We start from the raw sequence: 21231 nt of genomic DNA, 5'->3' as shown, positions 1-21231 counted from the left end.
AAAGAATTTCCATGTCAAAAAAGTCACAGTTTGTCATAAAACTGTTGAAATATAAGACTGTGAAAAATATGCAACTAGAAAGACTACAAATCCCAGAGTCGCGAAAGTGAATTTAGCTAGCTGACATTAACGTTACACATTACACTCGTGTTACTCACCGAAACCTTGTAAAGCCGGTCCCGCATGCTGGAACCGACTAACTCCCCTTTTGTGTATGTTCACATGACTTGTAGTGATTTTCACCTCTTTTAATACTTTTCGCTTCATTCTGAAAGAAAGAGGTGAAATGTGCTAATGTGGCGGCCATCTTGGTGTTGGTGACGTATGCAAGACCATAGTTGTAGTTCATTGAGCGCTTCACATAAACAAATGTGTTACTTCACAGTTTTACGACACATTTTTTTTTTTGGACAAAATTATCTTTTAGATTGACAAACATCCATCCATCCATCCATCCATCTTCTCCCGCTTATCCGTGGTCGGGTCGCGGAGGTAGAAGTTCCAGCAGAGAGCCCCAAACTTTCTTTTCCCTGGCCACATCAACCAGCTCTGACTGGGGGATCCCAAGGCGCTCCCAGGCCAGCGAAGAGATATAATCCCTCCATCTGGTTCTAGGTCTACCCCTTGGTCTCTTCCCAGCTGGACGTGCCTGGAACACCTCCCTAGGGAGGCGCCCAGGTGGCATCCTAACTAGGTGCCCGAACGACCTCAACTGGCTCCTTTCGACGTGAAGGAGGAGCGGTTCAACTCCGAGTCCCTCCCGGATGACCGAACTTCTCACCTTATCCCTAAGGGAGACACCAGCCACCCTGCGGAGAAAACCCATCTCGGCCGCTTGTACCCGCGATCTCGTTCTTTCGGTCATGACCGATCCTTCATGACCAAAGGTGAGGGTAGGAACGAAAATGGCCCGGTAGACAGAGAGCTTTGCCTTCTGGCTCAGCTCCCTTTTCGTCACAACGGTGCGGTAAAGCGACTGCAGTACCGCTCCCGCTGCTCCGATTCTCCGACCCATCTCAGGCTCCATTGTTCCCTCACTCGAGAACAAGACCCCGAGATACTTGAACTCCTTCACTTGGGGTAAGGACTCATTCCCTACTTGGAGTGGACAGTCCATCGGTTTCCTTCTGAAAACCATGGCCTCAGATTTCGAGGTGCTGATCTTCATCCCAGCCGCTTCACACTCGGTTGCGAACCGATCCAGTGAGTGCTGAAGGTCGCAGACAGATGAAGCCATCAGAACCACATCATCTGCAAAAAGCAGTGGTGCAATCCTTAGTCCACCGAACTGCAGACCCCCTCCCCCACGACTACGCCTCGAAATCCGATCCATGTATATTACAAACAGGATTGGTGACAAAGCGCAGCCTTGTCGGAGGCCAACCCTCACCTGAAATGGGTCCGACTTACTGTCGAGTACCCGGACACAGCTCTCGCTTTGGGAGTACAGAAATTGGATGGCCCTGAGTAGAGACCCCCTCACCCCATACTCCCACAGCACCTCCCACAGTGACTCCCTGGGAACCCGGTCATACGCCTTCTCCAAGTCTACAAAACACATGTAGACTGGATAAGCGTACTCCCAGGCCCCCTCCAGGATCAGGAGAGTAAAAAGCTGATCCGTCGTTCCACGACCAGGACGGAATCCGCATTATTCCTCCTCAATCTGAGGTTCGACAATCGGCCTGACCCTCCTTTCGAGTACCTTTTAGAGTAAACTTTCCTGGGGAGGCTGAGTAGTGTGATGCCTCTGTAATTGGCACACACCCTCTGATCCCCCTTTTTAAAAAGGGGAACCACCACCCCGGTCTGCCACTCCTTCGGTACTGTTTCCGACTTCCACGCAACGTTGATGAGACGTGTCAACCATGACAGTCCCTCAACACCCAGAGCCTTCAGCTTTTCTGGGCGGATCTCATCCACCCCCGGGGCTTTGCAACTGTGAAGTTGTTTGACGAACTCAGTGACCTCCCCCCGGGAGATTGGTGTCGATCCCCCGTCATACTCCAGCTCTGCCTCTAACATAGAGGGCGGAGTTGTCGGGTTCAGGAGTTCCTCAAAGTGCTCCTTCCAACGCCCTAACACTCCATCAGTTGAGGTCAACAACGTCCCATCCTTACTGTACACAACTTGGATGGTTCCCTGCTTCCCCCTCCTGAGGTGTCGGACAGTTTTCCAGAACAATTTTGGTGCCGCCCGAAAGTCCTTTTCCATGTCTTCTCCGAACTTTCCCACACCCGCTGCTTTGACTCGGCCACGGCTGAGGCTGCTGCCCTTCGGGCCTGTCGGTACCTTGCAACTGCCTCGGGAGTCCCCCGGGATAACAAATACCTGAAGGCCTCCTTCTTCAGTCGGACGGCTTCCCTGACCACCGGTGTCCACCAGGAGGTTCGAGGGTTACCGCCCCTTGAGGCACCTAGGACATTGAGACTACAGCTGCGGCTTCGGCAATAGAGGATTTGAACACCGACCACTCTGGTTCAAAGTCCCCAACCTCCACAGGAATGCCCGAAAAGCTCCGCCGGAGGTGTGAGTTGAAGGCTTCCTGAACTTGGGCCTCCTCCAGACGTTCCCAGTTCACCTGAACTACACGTTTGGGCTTACCAGGTCTATCCAGAGGCTTCCCCCGCCACTCGACCCAACTCACCACCAGATGGTGATCAGTTGACAACTCCGCCCCTCTCTTTACCCGAGTGTCCAAAACATACGGCCTCAGGTCCGATGATACGATAACGAAATCGATCATGGACCTTCTGCCTAGGGTGCTCTGGTACCACGTACACTTATGAGCATCCTTATGTTCGAACATGGTGTTTGTTATGGCCAATCCATGACTAGCACAGAAGTCCAGTAACAAACCACCACTCCGGTTCAGATCAGGGGGGCCGTTCCTCCCAATCACTCCCCTCCAAATGTCTCCATCATTGCCCACATGTGTGTTGAAGTCTCCCAGCAAGATTAAAGAGTCCCTTCAGGAGCCCCATACAGGACTCTTTCCAGGGTCTCCAAGAAGGCCGTATTCTCTGAACTGCTGTTGGGTGCATAAGCACACACAACAGTCAGAGTTTTCCCCCCCATAACCCGCAGGCGTAGGGAGGCGACCCTCTCGTCCACTGGGGTAAACTCCAACAACGAAGCACCCAACCGGGGACTTGTGAGTATCCCCACACAGAAGAATAGAGTCCAACCCCTATCCGGAAGTAAGGTTCCAGAGCCGACGCTGTGCGTAGAGGTGAGCCCAACCAGATCCAACTATTAAGAAGGTTAACAGCAACGACAACATGAAACACCCTTTAATTTACTGAAACGACATGTCGGGAAACCCCACAAGGCGGCCCCATGCATAGCGCGCCGTAAAATGCTGCTTATTATTTTAAGTTTCGTTGCCTTGCTCCGCTCTGTGTGGGGGGGGGGGGGGAACTAAACGACTATGGTAACGGGTCCCAAGGTGGGCATTCTCAACGCTCTGGGGGTCCAACGGCTCCGTGTGTGCCCTACAATATCATTTTCTGATAACAATGAAATAGCCCGCCTCCCTCTCCCCGCGTCTCCTGCTGCTGTTGGGCTGTCAGAAGAGGGGGAGGAAAAGAGAGGCAGTCACCGTTTATTAAATATTATTATATTATTATACAGAGAACAGAGTCGTTATCAATTTGTTTTAAAGCTCAATAAATAACAAAGAAGACCTCTGACCGGCACTTTTCTAATTTTGTACGGAAGATTTCAACTTTAACGGACATGTTGACCGGCGGAGCATTCTTTTTACGGAAACTGCCGCACGGTCCCCTCGTTCCTTGGAAGAGGCGGAGAGGTGGGTGTTTTTCATCTGCTGGTGGACTACCTTAGAGATACAGCAGGAGAACACGCCGTCCACCGCGGAGAATAAACAGAAGGGCAACCATGGCAACCATGCTCCGGGGTCTTCTTCGCTGCTTTTGGTGTATTTCGGGCGGCAGCAGCGCCACTTACAGGCCTGACATATTTACTACATCGTTTCCAGCATTTCCAGCGGTCTAGTGTGAACGGACACGTTAATTAATCGAATGCATGTGAACGTAAGCCTTTTTTGCGCTTGCGTATGCGTTTTACCGTATGCGTCCTTGTGGGGCCGGAGTCTAAGCCAAACTATATCCGGTCACAGAGATCTGCTATTTTAAAGTAAAGTCAACACATATAGACCCTAAATATAGTCTATATTTAGAACGAGAAAAGTCTTAACATATATACCCTTTTTTGTAAACATATGACAAATGTGTGAGGGTGATGACGTCAGAGCATCGTCCTATGTGCCAGGGCTTAGCCCCGGACAGCCCAAGCCCAATTTAACCCCTGGGTATTTGTGAGGGAGCTCCTATGTGGCATTACCCCGCTGAAGCTCACCAAAGTTTATCAATTGTTTTGTTTATTGGTCAAATACTCGTTTCTGAGGAGTTTTACTGGAATGAAAGAGCACAGAGTCTACAGAAGCAAAAAAGCAGCATACTGCATTAAACCTGACCTTCACAGAGAGGTTGAAGTTCATGTGGAAAGGAGGCTTCAGTAGTCTGTCTGCACTCTGTTTAGTTTTGCTTTCTTACAATCAATATAGTAAAGTGTGTTGCCAATGTAACCGGTTAGAAGTCAAAGTTGCGATGAGGTCTTAAAATGTATGGAAAGGGTCTTAAAAAGGTCTTAAAAGGTATTACATTTGACTTCAGGATTCCTGCATATACCCTGTTCAGAGAGGATTGACAAACATCATATGTGTAATTCGTTGCACAATTCAAACGGGATCAAAAGATAATCTTTCTCTCTCCATTGACTTCAATACATACTTTTTCTGAAATAAGGTCCCATGGAGGTCCCCCGGAAGGGGAGGGACTTCGCCACTCTATATCTATGCTGCTATCATACTGCGAGCACTATCTGTTCCTACAGTGGTGAATCTGTCCACACTCCTGTGCTGCTTCTGCGAAACTGGTTCACGGTTCAGCAAAATGTCTTCCGCCGTTTTCAACACACCTAAAGCGAACAAGTGCAACTCCTTCGTTATGGATTAATTTAGCCATTGCAGTAAGTTAGTGATGGTTTCTACTGATGTCCATTGATCTCCAGTCAGTGCAGTACATGTAGCTTATGTCAATTCCTCCGCTTTTTAGCCTTTTCACTGCCATGCAATTCATTGGAAACATCCATATTAAAATGGACAGACCTAAAAATAAAACATCTGCACCAAAACGTCTATAAAAACTGTTTAATTTTGGGCAAAACATTTTTATTCTATGTTTATTTGTCTGGTTGGACCCAGCCACTGTGCGTAATCTTTTGTCTTTTCGTAAAAGCATCAATATCATTGCTTGAAATAAGCACTCCTTGATTAAAACTTTTATGAAATAGATAATAACAAGCAATAGATAAACACACACATCATCACATAGTTGTATTTTTGTCCAATGCTGTAATCAGGACATTCATTGAGAGAGACATCGGGCCGTGTCTACACCAGCTTGGTGATCGAAGGTCTTGTGTGCATATGTTCATAATTATATTGGCATTATTGAGTCATTTAGCACTGCGGGCGCCGTTTGATTTAATTAGTGACCTACATAAAGTTGAAGTAATTACAGTATGTCATATTCCTGATCAATTGTTCTAACGATGTCCTGTTGGATGTAATATCCCGCTGTCAGATCAGCCGGCGCTACGCTTATTCTCTTGTCAATAACCAATCAACAGACCAGATTCGCCCCATTGGTGTTTCATATCAAATATAAACCGCCGTCCATCCCTTTGTTTTACTGTGTCCTCTGAATTACACCAGAGGCTATGTTATTCACTATTGATTTCTCTGCTGTTGTAACAATATGCTGCTATCGACAGTACTGTACATGGTGTACTTATAGCAGCCGCTCTGATAGAACAAATGATCTGCCCATGTTTGATTTATATTCATCTCCGCGAGGGATAATTATTTTGACCCCTGTGCCTCGCTTTGAAAAAGTAAAGAAGTGCCAATAAATAGCAATATAACAAGATATATTAGTCTTTTTTTTCCACTTTCAAAGTTAAATATTGTCACCAACATCAATCCCGATCATAACGACGAAATATTTATTCATTTTTAAACTTTAACCCTTTCAATGCCGGCTTGTTTATGTAATAGCACAGTGGGTTTTTCAGGAAAAATAAGCACAAACTTGCAATCGCTTAAATGCTCTGCAAGTATTAATCCACACATTAATACATTTACACACACAACTTAATAACATCACACAAGCTTGACCCTCCAATCAGAGATTCAGTCTCCGAGGGCAAGGAATGTTCGCCAAAGGGTGGGGATATTGTTGTGGACTGACTCACAATGACAATCCCCAACATTCATTTTGATCCATAGCTGTAGAATTAAAGCGTTAAAATGTAGATTTTAAGCTGTTATGGCAGTAAGATTAACATTTTTGTGGGTTTGATTGGTTTCAATGGGGACATTTTAGTCCTTATGGGTCTGAGTGTTTCTATTTTAGCTAACAGTTTATTATATACTTATAGCAATAGCTAAGAATGATCTTTCATAATAAAAAAAAAACAAATGTATACCATGCGATAACACAGCCTATATCATTAACACAACCTAAAAATCTAAAGTGTGTCTCGAGCGGCACAAGAGTTAAAAAACCAAAACCTTAAAGAATTGAAATTGAAAGTCTTTCTTTTAAAGGCAGAACTATGTGTATATCTCCTAACACCCTGTCCCTCTCCTCTCTGTCAGTGTGGGAACATGGCCAGGGAGGGCCTGAGGACTCTGGTGGTGGCCAAGAAGTCTCTGTCTGAGGAGCAGTACCAGGACTTTGAGGTATGGATCATCAATACACTGCATGCTGTGTTAGGCTGCATCTACACGGAGACGAAACGGAGAAAGAACCAAATTCGATATCAAAAAAGTCTTCCGTCCACACGGTATCGCCTCATGAAACGTGTCCGTCTACACGAGACCGCTCGACCCACTGGAGCCGGGCCTGTAAGTGGCGCTGTACTTCCGCCACAAAATACACCAAAAGTAGCGAATAAGATCTCCCGAGCATGGTTGCCATGGTGGCCTGGTTGCCCTTCTGTTTATTCTCCGCGGTGGATTCAGCGGTGACGCGGGGGTGAGCAGCAGAGGTGGGGAGAGGCAGGGCTCTGGCTGTTTCTGCGGCCTCTGTTTCTTTTTCTCCCTCCCCGAGGCGAGCTTGTGCTCCTGCTGTAAAAGGCAGGTGCCACTAACTCTGAGCCTGGCTCCCAAGCAGGACGTTCTTCCCGGCAGTCCACCAGCAGATGAAATACACCCACCTCTCCGCCTCCAAGGGACGACGGAACCGTGCGGGGGGGTCTGCTGGAGGCTCCTTCTGGGTGCACTGTCCTGCGAGATACCGGGACCTGGCTCAAAAGACTCGGAACACTGTTGTTGTTGTTGGCGAAACATATCAGCGATGACGCGGGGGGGTGAGCGGGAGAGGTGGGGAGAGGCGGGGCTATGGCGTATAGGTCATTCTATATCATGACAGCAGCTTTTTTGAGTCACTTAAGGATTGAAAAACTCAGGATTCACTCTTTTTAGTTATGTTGACATGAGTATTTATCAGTTGCCTTTTTCACTTTTACCTCACAATTCCTAATTTTTTGTTTTCTTTACCCCCTCAATGTATAGAACCGCTACAGCCAGGCGAAGCTGAGCCTCCATGACCGCGGCCTGAAGGTGGCAGCAGTTGTGGAGAGCTTGGAGCGGGAGATGGAGCTGCTGTGTCTGACCGGAGTAGAGGACCAGCTGCAGGCCGACGTCAGGCCCACCCTGGAGCTGCTCAGGAATGCTGGCATCAAGGTAAGGCTGTCACTGTGTCAGACTTTCAATACATGGTTAAAGTGCCAAAATCATTCTTAGCAAAAATATTGTGACAATATCTATAGAACATTTTGAACAATTAACAATGCAACTGTATCAGTGAAATTAATCTTCAACTCTTTCTGTTGTGAAATTACTTTTATTTTATCATGATATTAATACTTCCGTACTGTCAATACTGGTATTTTGCAACATACTTACTATGACTACTGCCACCAGGGTTATTCTGGTCAACTCTGAGACTCAAATATATCCCCTAATACCTCAAGCGTCATTCAGCGTTTAAACCAGATACACAAAAAGGAGGTTATGATGATAATCTTAATTTGTACACGTCCAAAATATCTGAGGTTATTAAAGACAGCTCACACTTTAAGGTGAATTTCAGTCTAAACAGAAAGACAATCCAGGCTCTTCAAATCCAAGTTACCGTGGGAAAGGAAATGTTAAAAAGCCTTTATTTAAAAAAAAAAAAATGATATATATATTTACTTACTTCACTTACTCAAATCATTTAAAAATATTAATATACTATTATTTATTATCCAAAACTATTAAAACAAATCAATAAATAACAGGGCTCGACATTAAGGACTGCCCGATGGCCCGGGGCCATCTAGTATTTAGCTCGGGCCATGAAGCCTCACCTGCTGGTTGCCCGATCGGGCAATCTATTATACCAGTATCATGCAGCTCGCGGATCCAGTAATGAGTGACCCGACAGTAAAACTAAACATATCTATAACTAGTTTAGGTAGTTTGAGAGGTAATTAAAATAGCTACGTGTGATATTCTAACCTGATTGTTCCGCTCACCGCTGCATGTGATCATGCAGAGCTGCGTGTCGACTCGTCAGCAGCAGCTGATCTCTCTCTCTCCCGTCAGATTAGACTTGACTCGCGTTTATGTCCATATCGATCAGATCCAGCTAGTTTTAGCTAATGATATGACTACCTGCTTATTAAAAGACACCATGACCTAAAAAATAAGTGTCGCTATGCAACTGGTTGAGGCCACAAAGTATAGCGCAGCATGCATTTGTTTACATGCCCTCCGGAACCCCAAGGCATTAGCAACAGATCAACGCACAATCAACCCATACAGCACATCTCTTTCTCCACATTACGTGTTAGACATTAGAATTGACTACTCTTGTCTGTCACATACTCTTCTTGTCTGTCACATAAGTGGCGCAACTGAAGCGGTATTGCGCTAAAGGGAAATTATTTTGACCGGACATTTTGACCAAAGAGATTTAGATTTGTTTGCTAACGGGAACTCTGACGTCGCCATTGTGTGTGCTTCGCGGATGCACTCGGCTGCTCGGGTCTGCTCGGTCAGCTTCTGGATGAGGAGGCATTCCTTCGACCGACTTACAGTAGATAACATTACAAACATTTTTAACAGGGGCCATAATAGCGTAAATAATATTTGTTTTGGCAGTTATAACTGAATTTAATGTTTTCTACTTTTTTACATCTGGGAAGGCATTTGCCTTCAACAAATGGAAAGTGTCTTGACCAACAACTTAAGTATTTATTATAGCTATGCAGGGCATGCAAGCGAGCAAACACAAACAAGTGAAATGAAGAATACAATTGAAATTGTAATATTGTGGTGGTTCATCTCCCAAAATCCTTAATGTCATGCACTGTAAATAATAGAACTTGATAATTGAAAAGCCAAAAAGATTTCCTTTTTTTTTTTATTAGCCCTGACATAGAGTAGTCGGAACATTTTGCTGTTGTAATATACCAAAATGTGTTTTTAACATTTCCTTTCTCATGGTTATTATCTTTTGCCCTGATCTCCATCCTGTTGATTCAGATTGTCCCTGTTTGCTAAGAGCATGCAACACATGCATCATCTCAGGTTGAGTACACAGAGCAACCAGTTGTGTCTCTTTCTTGAATTATAGATCTGGATGCTAACGGGGGATAAACTTGAGACGGCTACGTGCATCGCCAAAAGCTCCCACCTGGTGTCCAGAACCCAAGACATCCATGTGTTCAAGCCGGTACACTGTTTCCCTTTGATGTTATCACAAAGCACTTATGTATCGGGAAATGACTAAAAGCCTAATGTCCTCACGGCTAATTGTATTGTGTGGCTCTCGAGCAGATCTCCAGCAGAGGAGAGGCCCATCTGGAGCTCAACGCCTTCAGGAGGAAGCATGACTGTGCTCTGGTCATCTCTGGAGACTCCTTAGAGGTACTACAGCACAGTGCAGCACACAGTAATGTTTACTAAAGGAGCAGATGATGCTGAGGATGCAGCCAAAACCGATACTTAACACTTTAACCAGAGCTCTGAAGATTTGGAGAGGAAATCAATCATATCAGTCCTTTTTTATGAGGCTAAAAGATTAGAAAAGTTCTGTTTTTTTTACTTGTTTTTTGTTTAACTTAGAAAAATACATAAATTAAAGAAAGTCACAGGTACAGCTAATTGTCAATATCATGTGCCGAACAAAAAAATAAGACATTGTTATGATCCTGGACTTGTTTTACATCAGTACAGTATTTCTACCTGATGCCACTTTATACTTATACACTACAATGGAAGCTTTTATTACCCCACTACATTTATTTTACAGCTTTAGTTACTAGCTTCTTTGCAGATAAGAGTTTATAATAAAAGAAAACAACAAATCATGATGTTTTATTACAGTTCAAGCTACCCAGCAGCATGTAAAGTAATTGAAATAAACACCAACTTTACTCAGTGCAACATTGCAGTGATGAACACCATAATGCAATAGATATCATTCTGCAATGGGCCATTCATCAAGATACATACTTTAACTTTTTGAACCTAAAGTATATTAAGTATATTTGACTTTTATGTTAGTACTTCTTCCGACTCTGGATGTGTATCGCTTTTATTGGGCCTTAAAGGGATTTTTCTATGGTACAAAAGGTAAAAGATAATTAAGATTGTCTAGGAGATGAAATGGCCACCTACTTTCCAAAAAGGCTTTACAGTACTGTAATCAGTGTTTTCACTTGTGTGGCATTCAAGTCCGACTGATAAATTATTCCAAGAGATCACGTGAATATCTGTAGAACTTTAATTGTTCAATAATCTATGTATTGTATCTTAGCTCAGATTTCCTGTGTACAGATTTAAAAAACGATAATGCAATTACAACAAAGACAACCAAAGTGTATCTGTGTTGTGTTGCAGGTGTGTTTGCGCTATTACGAGCATGAGTTTGTAGAGCTGGCGTGTCAGTGTCCTGCGGTGGTCTGCTGTCGCTGCTCCCCCACCCAGAAGGCCCAGATCGTCACGCTCCTCAAGCAGCACACAGCCAACAGGACCTGTGCCATAGGTGAGGGCTGACAGACTGACACATGATGTAGCTGCAGCACACGGAAGTGTCTGTGTACAGCTCAGTTCCTTAGGGAGGAAAGGCTGGACAGATGAATTAAATACCCATCCAGTGACTTATTTTATTATCTTTTGGATGGGGATTTGGTTAAAAGTTTTGATTTGCCTTCAAACTGTCTGCCATACCCCAGTTGTGCCTGCATTGATATCTATCAAATGCTAACAATGCACAGACACCGGAGTAAATACCGAAAAGCGACTAATTTGCAGTGATGCAAATTAATCGCTTTTCGGCGCCTCCCGCTTTTTTAACGCTGATTTGGGTGACTTGTGTAATTCGCGGAGAACCGAAGAGTTTTCGTTTTGGGGGGGGGGGGGGGGGGGGGTCCGTCCGTCCGTCAGTCCGACAGTCCGACTAACGGACAACTTTTCAGTTCAAAAAAGAAGAAGAAATCTAGACCGCAAAATAATTAAACAAGCAAGTGCCTGTTTTTCCTGGCCAAGGGCAGGTTCCTTGAACACAACACGAGCGTAACGTGTCTTCACGTGGTATATGTCTCGTCGGAAAGGAGTGTACTAGAGTGCTGACGGAGAGCACCGGAACGCCACTCCAGCTCTTCAAATATTGCAGTACCCATAAGGAGCCGTACACACCGCAGTGTTTGCGTGGCTGTCTTTAGTTGTAAGCACAGTGGCGATCTGTTGTTATTAGCATCTGGTTAGCTAGCTATGCTAACGAATTTAAAGAGCTTTTCTACAACCAGGTGGAAGAGAGCTCTCTCCTGAGAGCCTCAAATAACCTCAGCTCACTGAGGTTAAGGCACACCTTGATATGATCATTATAGTTATTAATGAGACATTAGAGGCTTTATGAAAAACAGGTATAAAATACAATATGACAGTAACAAAAAAGTTGTTAAAAATAACAAGAATAGAGTTTAAAAGGGGAGTGATTTGTAAAATATCCAAAAAGAAGAATCTGCCTACAGTTCTGTTTCATAATGGATGTTGAGATGTATCCATAGATCTCTTCATGTTGCTCTCAAAGTGCACCAGATTGATGCTTTTAACTTCAATATAAAAAAAAAAACTCTTCCCGGGGGAGCATGCCCCCGGACCCCACTAGAGGAGGTTAGGTCCCCCCCACTTAAATCATGTTCACATGGATAGTATACTAAATACATTTGCACACATCTTGTGTCCATATCTTTCTGCCACAACCATGCACGTGCGTGCGTGCATGCGCGAGTCATTGTGAGATATCTGGATTAAGAGGTAGCTTTTTCTTTGCACAGCATGAGAGAAAGGCCAAATTAATTGGCTGTGATTTTAGTTTTTTTAAGCAGTTCAATAATTTGTAGGGCCCTCTGAGGATGTTGTAAAAAATTTAAAGGAAAAATGTTCCCCACCCCTGCTGTAAATAATAATAAAAACCCTTGATTTATAACTTAACATCTCTGTCTCCTATAGATCTGAGTATATTATAAAGAATAGCCAGTTAATTGAAGCATTATAGCACAGGCCTTTGTCAGATGGTATATTACGTTGTTTTTTTTCTGCTTCAAATAGTTCTCTCTTTTTTCACCATACTTGTGTTTTCATCCCTGATATATATTGTACTTCTTTTATCCACAAGATGGCAGTCAAAGCTCACTAACAGAAGCACCCAGCAAAGTGTGCATCTTTTAATTCAGTTCAGATCATATTTGGCTTACAGGAGATGGCACAAACACAACATACAAGAGGACATGGGACATACTTCACCACAATTACAGCCTTAAATACAATACGAATACGTTTTAATCGAGCTTTTCCAGATTCAAATATTGTACAATTATTATGTTGTTTTTTCTCTTTTTGTGAAAGGTGATGGAGGAAATGATGTCAGTATGATCCAGGCTGCAGATTGTGGTATTGGAATTGAAGGAAAGGTAAAGAACTCCATTTACTACATAAACAGATTTTGATTAAGATCTCAAGAGAGCTAGTTGGTTCAGTCAAAGAAACTGCAATGATCTTGAAAAACCTTATCAAACACTTAATTTAAGTCAAACAGATATTATTCCTGCAAGGCCACACATTATACCAAACTGTAAAAACTTTAGGGTAACTAGGAACAAAGTGACACATTCTGTAACTTTAGATCATTTTTAATACAATTTCAGAAGTATATGGTTTAACACTTTGGTGTTTTACAACTGCGTCTTTCTAATTGTGTGTGTGTGTGAATAGGAAGGGAAGCAGGCATCTCTGGCTGCAGACTTCTCCATCACCCAGTTTAAACACATCGGGCGCCTGCTCATGGTTCACGGCAGGAACAGCTACAAGCGTTCTGCAGCGCTGGGTCAGTTCGTCATGCACAGAGGCATGATCATCTCCACCATGCAGGTATTAAAACACTCACACAATATTCATGTTTAAGTCGTTTTCTCCTTGATGCCTGTTTTAAATAAGTGGTCCTGCTTTTAATTATTACTCAGTGCTCAAGCCTGAGACAATTTTCCACATTGTGGCCAATATAATTCTTAAATAACTGACTTTATGACACCTTTTCTGTTCCCTTTCCTCAGGCGGTCTTCTCTTCTGTGTTTTATTTTGCCTCTGTGCCACTGTACCAGGGTTTCCTCATGGTTGGGTATGCACCTTTTCCAAATGTCTTAATGTTGTAAAAATGTATTGTTTTAAATGTATCTGCCACCTCACAGATACTCCTATTGTAGCCAAGGCGCTAACTTGCCTGTTTAGCATCACAAAGCTATTACCTCTATATAACGGTCTTAGGACAACCAAATGCAATGGTTAAAGATGGCTAATATGGCAACAGCCTTACGGTAACACAGCACAGATTTGTGGAAATATGTGGTCCATCTTAACCCTGTTTTGTTGTGTGCAGGTATGCCACCATGTACACCATGTTCCCTGTTTTCTCCTTGGTTCTGGACCAAGATGTGAAGCCAGAGATGGCTCTTCTCTACCCAGAGCTTTATAAAGACCTCACCAAGGTACAGTGCCCTTTTTTTAAATATATTACTTACAGTGTTGCGATATGCATTCTAAATTAGAAATCCATCCAAAGCTTTTGATTTGACGTTCAAAATCAAGAACAGGATTGGCCATTTTCCTTGTTTTTTTTTCTTCTCTTCACCCACACTTACTTACATGCATCAGAAGGTAAAAAACACTTAGCGGTAGCCTGAATCAGCACTTTTCAAAAACATTAAAAGATTTTATTTTTTAATTAGTGAGGTGTAACGCTACGTCCACACGGCAGCGCCGCATTGAAGCTTTGCCTCCGTTGCTCGCTTCGAAAGTTGAGAAAAGTTCAACTTTTCAAGCGTTGACGGAAGCGCCAGCCAATCAAATCACATGCCAGTACAAGCTCTAGCCAATCAAACCGCGTGCTTGTGTGTCCAGGGCGGGAGATGAATGTGATTGGTTGTTGGTCGCACGCCGGCTCGGCCCACCGGCAAGCTTAAACGCACGCTGCTGTGTGGATGTACCCTAAGGGAGAAAAAACCTTTTGATCATCAAACAATTGGAAACAATCATGGGCAACTTTGGCTGTGAGGTAGTGCGGTCGTAGGAAGGTTCGATCCCAGCCTTCGAAGTCGACATGTCGATGTATCCTTGGGCATGATTCTTAACTCCGGGTTGCTCCCGATGCCAACGTTGTGTAAATGTGTGTGAATGTTAGCAAGTGCCACATAGCTCTGTATGAATAAGTGAATGATGACTTGTATACTACTGTACATATAGTACTGTAAAGCCCTTTCAGGATTCTTAAAGACCGGATAAAGCGCTATAAATACCATTTACCATATCCATCAGTGCTTGAAAAATCTAATCAAATCCTGACCTTTTAAATCTAAAGTTTATTTTCTGCAAATGTTCTCCCTAACATCAAGTCATATCATATATATGTGTTCCACTTATGGATGATGTTTCTCTTTCAGGGGCGTTCATTATCTTTCAAGACATTCCTCATCTGGGTTTTGATCAGCATCTATCAAGGTAAGGTGCTCATTCTAAAAGTAACATAATAGCTCTTATATCTGTAACTGAGCCGGGTACAGTATGGCTTGTCTGTAAAGAATGTGCAGTCTGCTACTGTAGACTGTCAAAGCAACTCTTCAACCACCATTTCATCATCTCTCTAGCGTGTCTTAATACCAGGGTCCCCGGGCCCCCTTCAAACTCTCGGACGGTCACTTTCTCAGTATCTTAGGTTTCCAACCGCCATCCGCCTTTACATGAGGGCTTTTGTCCGTCCAGTAAATCGATATTTCTGTAATCGCTAAGCCATGCAGCGTGTGAGAAAGATCTATGTTCCTGCTGGAGCGTGACTTCCTGACAGCTCGGGGTTTTTTAATTAAAGGCCAATACCAGGTCTCTGGTAGGGGGTGGGCAGGGTTGGGGGGGCAGGTTAATGTAAAGACGATATGAGAGGACGACAGCGGAGGAGGAGGAGGAAAATATTAGCCGCCAATCTAGCTTAATTTATTACAGAGTTTGACTCGCTGGAATGTGCTGTATGGAGACTATGAAGCAGCAATTATGTGATTCGTTAGAGGCCATTGAGCTCAATTTGTGTTGGTTATGACAGAATGAAGAGCTATCAAGATACAGCAGGCGCCTAAAGATGACTGAGTGTCTGGATACTAAAATATGTTAATCAGACAGACTCACTGAAGCACCTTTAACTCTTATAAAGTTATTAAATCAGTCCTTATCTCCAGACATCCTTGCCTCAACTTTAAAAATGACACAACCTTCTCTTTACAATCCTGGGCTGTGATCTTATTTTTTTTTTAAAACAGGTCTTATGTGTTTTCCTAACCATTTTTCCTAACCTCAGTGAAAACGTCCTTGCGTTAACGAAAGATGTGAATGAGAAATCATCCGGACTTAGGAAAAGACAATTACAGTGCTGAGACGGTGCAACTTCTAGTGGAAAGCAGATGTTACTGATGCTGTGGGAAAACCCCCATATCTTCCATAGAGGGACTAAGAAAAGAGCGTGTGTTCATATCAAGATGGTTCTTGCGGGCTCTATAAACGTGGACAGGCAAAAGATTATTTACAATTTGTTTATGAAGGTTTGAATGAAAAAACAATTGATGATATGAAATGGTAGCAGGTGCTCACCCTCAACCTCCTTTCCCCTCAGATGTATCAACATTACCCTATTTATTAGTCCCAATAAGTATGAGTGGAACATAAAAGCACTTTAGCAAGTTTTGACAAGAGGGGAAATGCTAAATAAGCAGTGTAACTGACATGATGCTTTTTTGGCCACAATAGATTGTTTCTGTGAACGGCAAAATGTTGCATCACTTAAAATGTTACCCGGCTGCAAGGAATTGTGGGACAGCGTTATCTCCTTTCCTTTAGTCGAGGATGGTCCGGTGTTTCCTATGCTGCAGGAGATAACAAAGGAAGCATTGAAGCTCCTTTCGTATCACCTAGAAAATTCAAAAATATATTATCATGGCTATCACGGTACTTCCGGGTCATTTCACTCCCTAAGGAACTTTTCAAAAATATTATTCAACAACAGCCCTTGTTTAATCCGCCTCCTCCATCACTAATGTGTTCTGGTAATATCATGTGGTTGATGTGTTTCCTCTGGCCACCAGGGGGCATCCTCATGTACGGCGCTCTGGTGCTGTTTGAGTCTGAGTTTGTGCACGTGGTGGCCATCTCCTTCACGGCGCTCATCATCACGGAGCTGCTGATGGTGGCACTCACCATCCGCACCTGGCACTGGCTCATGGTGGTGGCCGAGTTCTTCAGCCTGGGCTGCTACCTGGCCTCCCTCGCCTTCCTCAACGAGTACTTCGGTAGGTCTCCATTTACTCCACGCTTGTATCTTTGAAAACCTCGGAAACTAAAAGAAAAGCTTATTTGTTTAATAAAAAAATACATTTATGAAATGAGTTTGAATAATTGAATGTGTCAAAGTTTAATGAAAACTGAAAATATATAAATAAATATTAGAGAAGTTACCCACACAAGGCTTTTGGAAAAATGTCAGTTAACTTACATTTTGTTATAGATTCATCTGCTTATTCCTTTCTAAATAAATAAATGTTGTGACATTATTTCTCTTTAAAATGTCAAAAGATATAGAAAAATTATTAATGTAATTTCCCAAAACCCAAGTTAAAATTATGAAATTGCTACTTTTGTTCCACCAGCCCTACTTTTGTTCCACCAGCCCACCAAAACCCAAAGAAAGTTTACTATTACATGTGACAAAGAAAATAAGCAAATCCTCACATTTCAGACTTTGAAATGACTAGAGCTTATTGAAATAGATCCCGAATAAGATATAATTTGAATACATTGGCTAATCCATTCTGGTCTGCTTTCATGTAGCACATAGCTCTGGCTTTTCACTATAGTAGAAGCATATCTTCACTTAACCCTTTTAATCCAGTATTCATTTGACACTTTCTCTCTGTAACTGCTTTGTTTTGAATCTAATGTAACACTACAACACTACTCCTAATGGTGTGCAGTAGCTTTAGCTCTGTGCTTTTATGCTTCCGTCTGTCTGTCCCTGTCATCACTGCTAACCTGTCTCTCACTGTTTCTGCTGCTCTCTTATGCTCCTGTATGTTTGCGACAGGCATAGGCAGGGTGTCCCTGGGAGCTTTCCTTGGTAGGTTGGCAGCCTGTCAGTTGATCTCCTCATGTATCTCTTTGCACTTCCCAGTGATGTTTGTCTGTGTCATCATGTTGTCTTTTTTCCATTTGAGCTTGTGTCATCATGTTGTGATTGGATTCTTCTCCGCTGTCTCTCCACTGTTCGTGTGGTTTTATCGCCCTGTGATCAAGTTGCATACTAGATTGAATGCTTACAATCCCGTGAAGTAATAAACCACAAAAAAAAAAGTGTATTCAAGCTGTTCTTCCCCCCCCCCCAGACCTGTCCTTCATCACAACGTGGCCTTTCCTGTGGAAGGTGTCGGCCATCACGTTGGTCAGCTGTCTTCCTCTCTACATCATCAAGTACCTGAAACGCAAGTTCTCCCCCCCGAGCTACTCCAAACTCTCCTCATAAGCCATGAGCTTTCCATTGTCAGCACTTTTTCCACTCGCCGATCCTCAGTGATGGACAGGTAAGGAACCACTGGAACAATCCAAAATGGAGGGGAATCAGTTCTTCGGATTATCTCACTGAGATTTGGGATTACTTGAAAAAACAGAGCACATGGGAAGACTCTAAACGATGGATTTAGTCACGCAAAAGAAGGGCAACACGGTGTGAGTGACTGCACTAAGACCCCATTTTTCATAAAGGGTCAATCTGCCTTTATTTGTTTTAACGCATTTCAAACAATCCAAATGTCATTTTATACAGTTCTGCATTTTTTTGGATGTCTACATTTTTATATGTGAAGTTTAGAATTGTTTTAGTGTCGTTTTTTTATTCTTGGTATTAATTACAGTTGCCGGCCTGCATTTTTTTAACTGAGTTGAGTAGGGACAAAAGTGTTTTCTTTGTTACTGTTAATAAAGCCTTTACATGCAGCATTGATCCTTAATGCTGTCACGGTAAAACCTCACTGCGCTAATTCTTTAAAGATAAACATTACGACATTCACAAATGCTGGTAAAACTGTATTTCTGTGCGTTTGCTGCTTTGCGACCTTTACATTTTGTAAGACGGCGCATGACATTATCATCTCTGTATTATGAACCAGCACTCCATAGCAGCATTAAACATTGTTTTGTTAGTGTATTTGCGATGTTTGTCGATGTCTGCCAAACTTCCTGTTTGGACGTGGCCGCTCGCTTTGTGCCTCATCATGACGTGTGTTAGTGTGCTGAAGCTGCATCTCACATAAACAATCATCAGAGGTGTTTGTTTTAGTTACCTCTGCAGCCAGATGTGAACCTCGAGGAACTGCAATTCTCTTAAAGAAAACATTTTTCGAAGAGGAAACCACTTTAAAAGTCACAACAAAGGACCCCGAACACTGACGGCTGTTTATTTTTAGACCTTTACTGACAATATGACTCCCCTGGGCTTCCATGTGACTTTTTCCTGTAGCAGACGGTAACATTGAGCTCTCTTTGAGGAGGAATGAGTTTTATCATTCCCTCTGTGTAATGCTATTGTTGAGCATGATCTAAGCTCAGTGTTAAATCAGTTTTTTTAAATATACATTTCAGTAAACAGGATTTATTATAGCTATGATTATTAGTCTGGTTGTCATATATCTTTGAATCATAGTTGAGTTAAACTCAGGTCGATCATTCCTAAACACGGCTGTTAGTTTAAATCGTGGCAACTATACTGTAAAATGTAGCTACACTATAATAAAAAAGACTAATAAATGATGCAGTTGTGCGACTGCGACACAGCGTTTTAAATTCCGGATTGACATTCTTATGAAGAGCAATTCCAAAAGTGTTTCCTGCTGAGACCTGTGTTCTGTGTATGTGATAATGTATACACTTTTCTTTCTTGTCAACTTGCTTTCCCTGTCCTACACTGCGATTTCTAACAGTATGTCTTTATTTATACAATTGTTATTGAAAATGAATAATAAAAAGAGACAACAGTTTCTATACATATCATTTTTTTTCAAAAACATCTATATAGCAACAGAAATTCTTCAAGAGAGTTTGTTTTATTCACCATGAAGTGCATCTTGTGGCCACTAGATGGAGGTAGAGACTAAACCTTGGACATGGATGTGGACGGATGTGGCTCAAAGTAAAGTATTACACTGAAATACTTATACTGCTAATATATACTTTTACTCGAATACAATTCAGAGGCAAACATTTTAGTTTATCCTCCACTATATTAATTGCCCACTTGTTTTCGGATTTATTTTATTCATTTAAAATATCATCAATACATATATGTTTTTGAATTGTATTTGTATTTTAGACTTATATAACTTTAATAGCCCCCTGTTGAATAACTTGGTAATCAAACTTTTTGCATCAGAAAGCAGATAAAGTGCTAATTTATTTTAAATATTTGTATAAAATTTGAAATTGTATTTGTATTTTTATGTTTTAAAGATCCCATTGTATATTAAGTGAGATTTATGTTGATTATAAAGCATATCTAGAAGCCATACAATACTGTGAGAGTGTCAAAATGCTAAATCAACGCCGGTGACATGTGCGCAGTCTGTGTTATATGTCTGTGGTAGTGATGGTTCTTACTGATGTTTGTTTAAAAACATTTAGCTTGTGCCAATTTATCCGCTTAATTTGCCTTTTCATGGTCAAAATCTGAGCTGGAATTATGGAACAACTTTGGGTCAAACTTTGTGATATCATTTATTTATTCATTTAAAATTCTAAATCCACAGTGAAATGCAAGGGCGTTTCCTGGATCTGGAAACATTCGGGTTTAGCCCACAGTTTATTAAGGTACATTAAGGTACCGGGCGCTACAGTGGAACTTTCTGCTGCAACACTCCCCACACGCAAACACAGTACACCGGCGACTGTTACAATGAAGGCTCGATAATCAGCTCAAGGCATATACTGTAGGTGTAAACGGGGGTAACCTCCGCTAGAGGGTCCTCACCTCCTCTTGGGGGGTCCATTCTCCCCCGTGAAGATTTTTTTTTAAATATTGAAGTTAAAAGCATCAATCTGGTGCACTTTGAGGGCAAAATTAAGATATATGCATACTTATTTTAACACCCATGTGAAACAGAACTCCAAACAGATTTTCTGCGAAAGCCCCGGATGCCCAGCCCAGGCGACGCTCCTGGTGAAATGCATGCATTCTGTTTTGAGAAACTGCCTTTAAAGGAGCTGCCAGGACCCCCATTAGGTTGTGATGTCACAGCTAAAGTGAGCGGTATAAATGATGCTCTACTCCGTGTAACGCAGTATAAACTGAGGAGTGAGTTTCATGTGTTTTCTTCACTCCGCTGGTAAACTGCTCTCATGTCAAGAAGCAACAGATCAGTGCATGCACTGCATCGTCCAATCAGTGAGCGATACACAGTAAGGAGGCGGGGCGACTATCTGAGGATTTCACCGGAGGATGGTCCGGTAGTTCC

General features: G+C 42.6%; 1 protein-coding gene across 4 annotated transcripts in view; it reads left to right on the top strand.

Moving 5' to 3' along the window:
- Window positions 1-19763, top strand: part of atp9b (ATPase phospholipid transporting 9B) — a 62556-nt gene extending 42793 nt beyond the window's left edge. For 2 of the 4 annotated variants that reach the window (XM_079655355.1, XM_079655353.1), the window contains 13 exons: window positions 6746-6829; window positions 7664-7834; window positions 9774-9872; window positions 9977-10066; window positions 11042-11186; window positions 13052-13116; window positions 13418-13573; window positions 13756-13820; window positions 14079-14187; window positions 15139-15196; window positions 16822-17025; window positions 17817-17849; window positions 18115-19763. In XM_079655355.1, coding sequence (XP_079511481.1) covers window positions 6746-6829; window positions 7664-7834; window positions 9774-9872; window positions 9977-10066; window positions 11042-11186; window positions 13052-13116; window positions 13418-13573; window positions 13756-13820; window positions 14079-14187; window positions 15139-15196; window positions 16822-17025; window positions 17817-17849; window positions 18115-18251 — 1416 coding nt within the window. In that variant the 3' untranslated portion in view covers window positions 18252-19763. The remainder of the gene's footprint in view (window positions 1-6745; window positions 6830-7663; window positions 7835-9773; window positions 9873-9976; window positions 10067-11041; window positions 11187-13051; window positions 13117-13417; window positions 13574-13755; window positions 13821-14078; window positions 14188-15138; window positions 15197-16821; window positions 17026-17816; window positions 17850-18114) is intronic. The other 2 variants (XM_079655356.1, XM_079655354.1) reach the window with 1 other exon arrangement.
- Window positions 19764-21231: the final 1468 nt, after the last annotated feature.

This window comes from Notothenia rossii (genome assembly GCF_949606895.1).
Source record: "Notothenia rossii genome assembly, chromosome: 10".
In the NCBI taxonomy this organism is placed as follows: Eukaryota; Metazoa; Chordata; class Actinopteri; order Perciformes; family Nototheniidae; genus Notothenia; species Notothenia rossii.
Note: the sequence above shows the minus strand (reverse complement) of the source record. Positions and strands in the feature narration are given on the sequence as shown.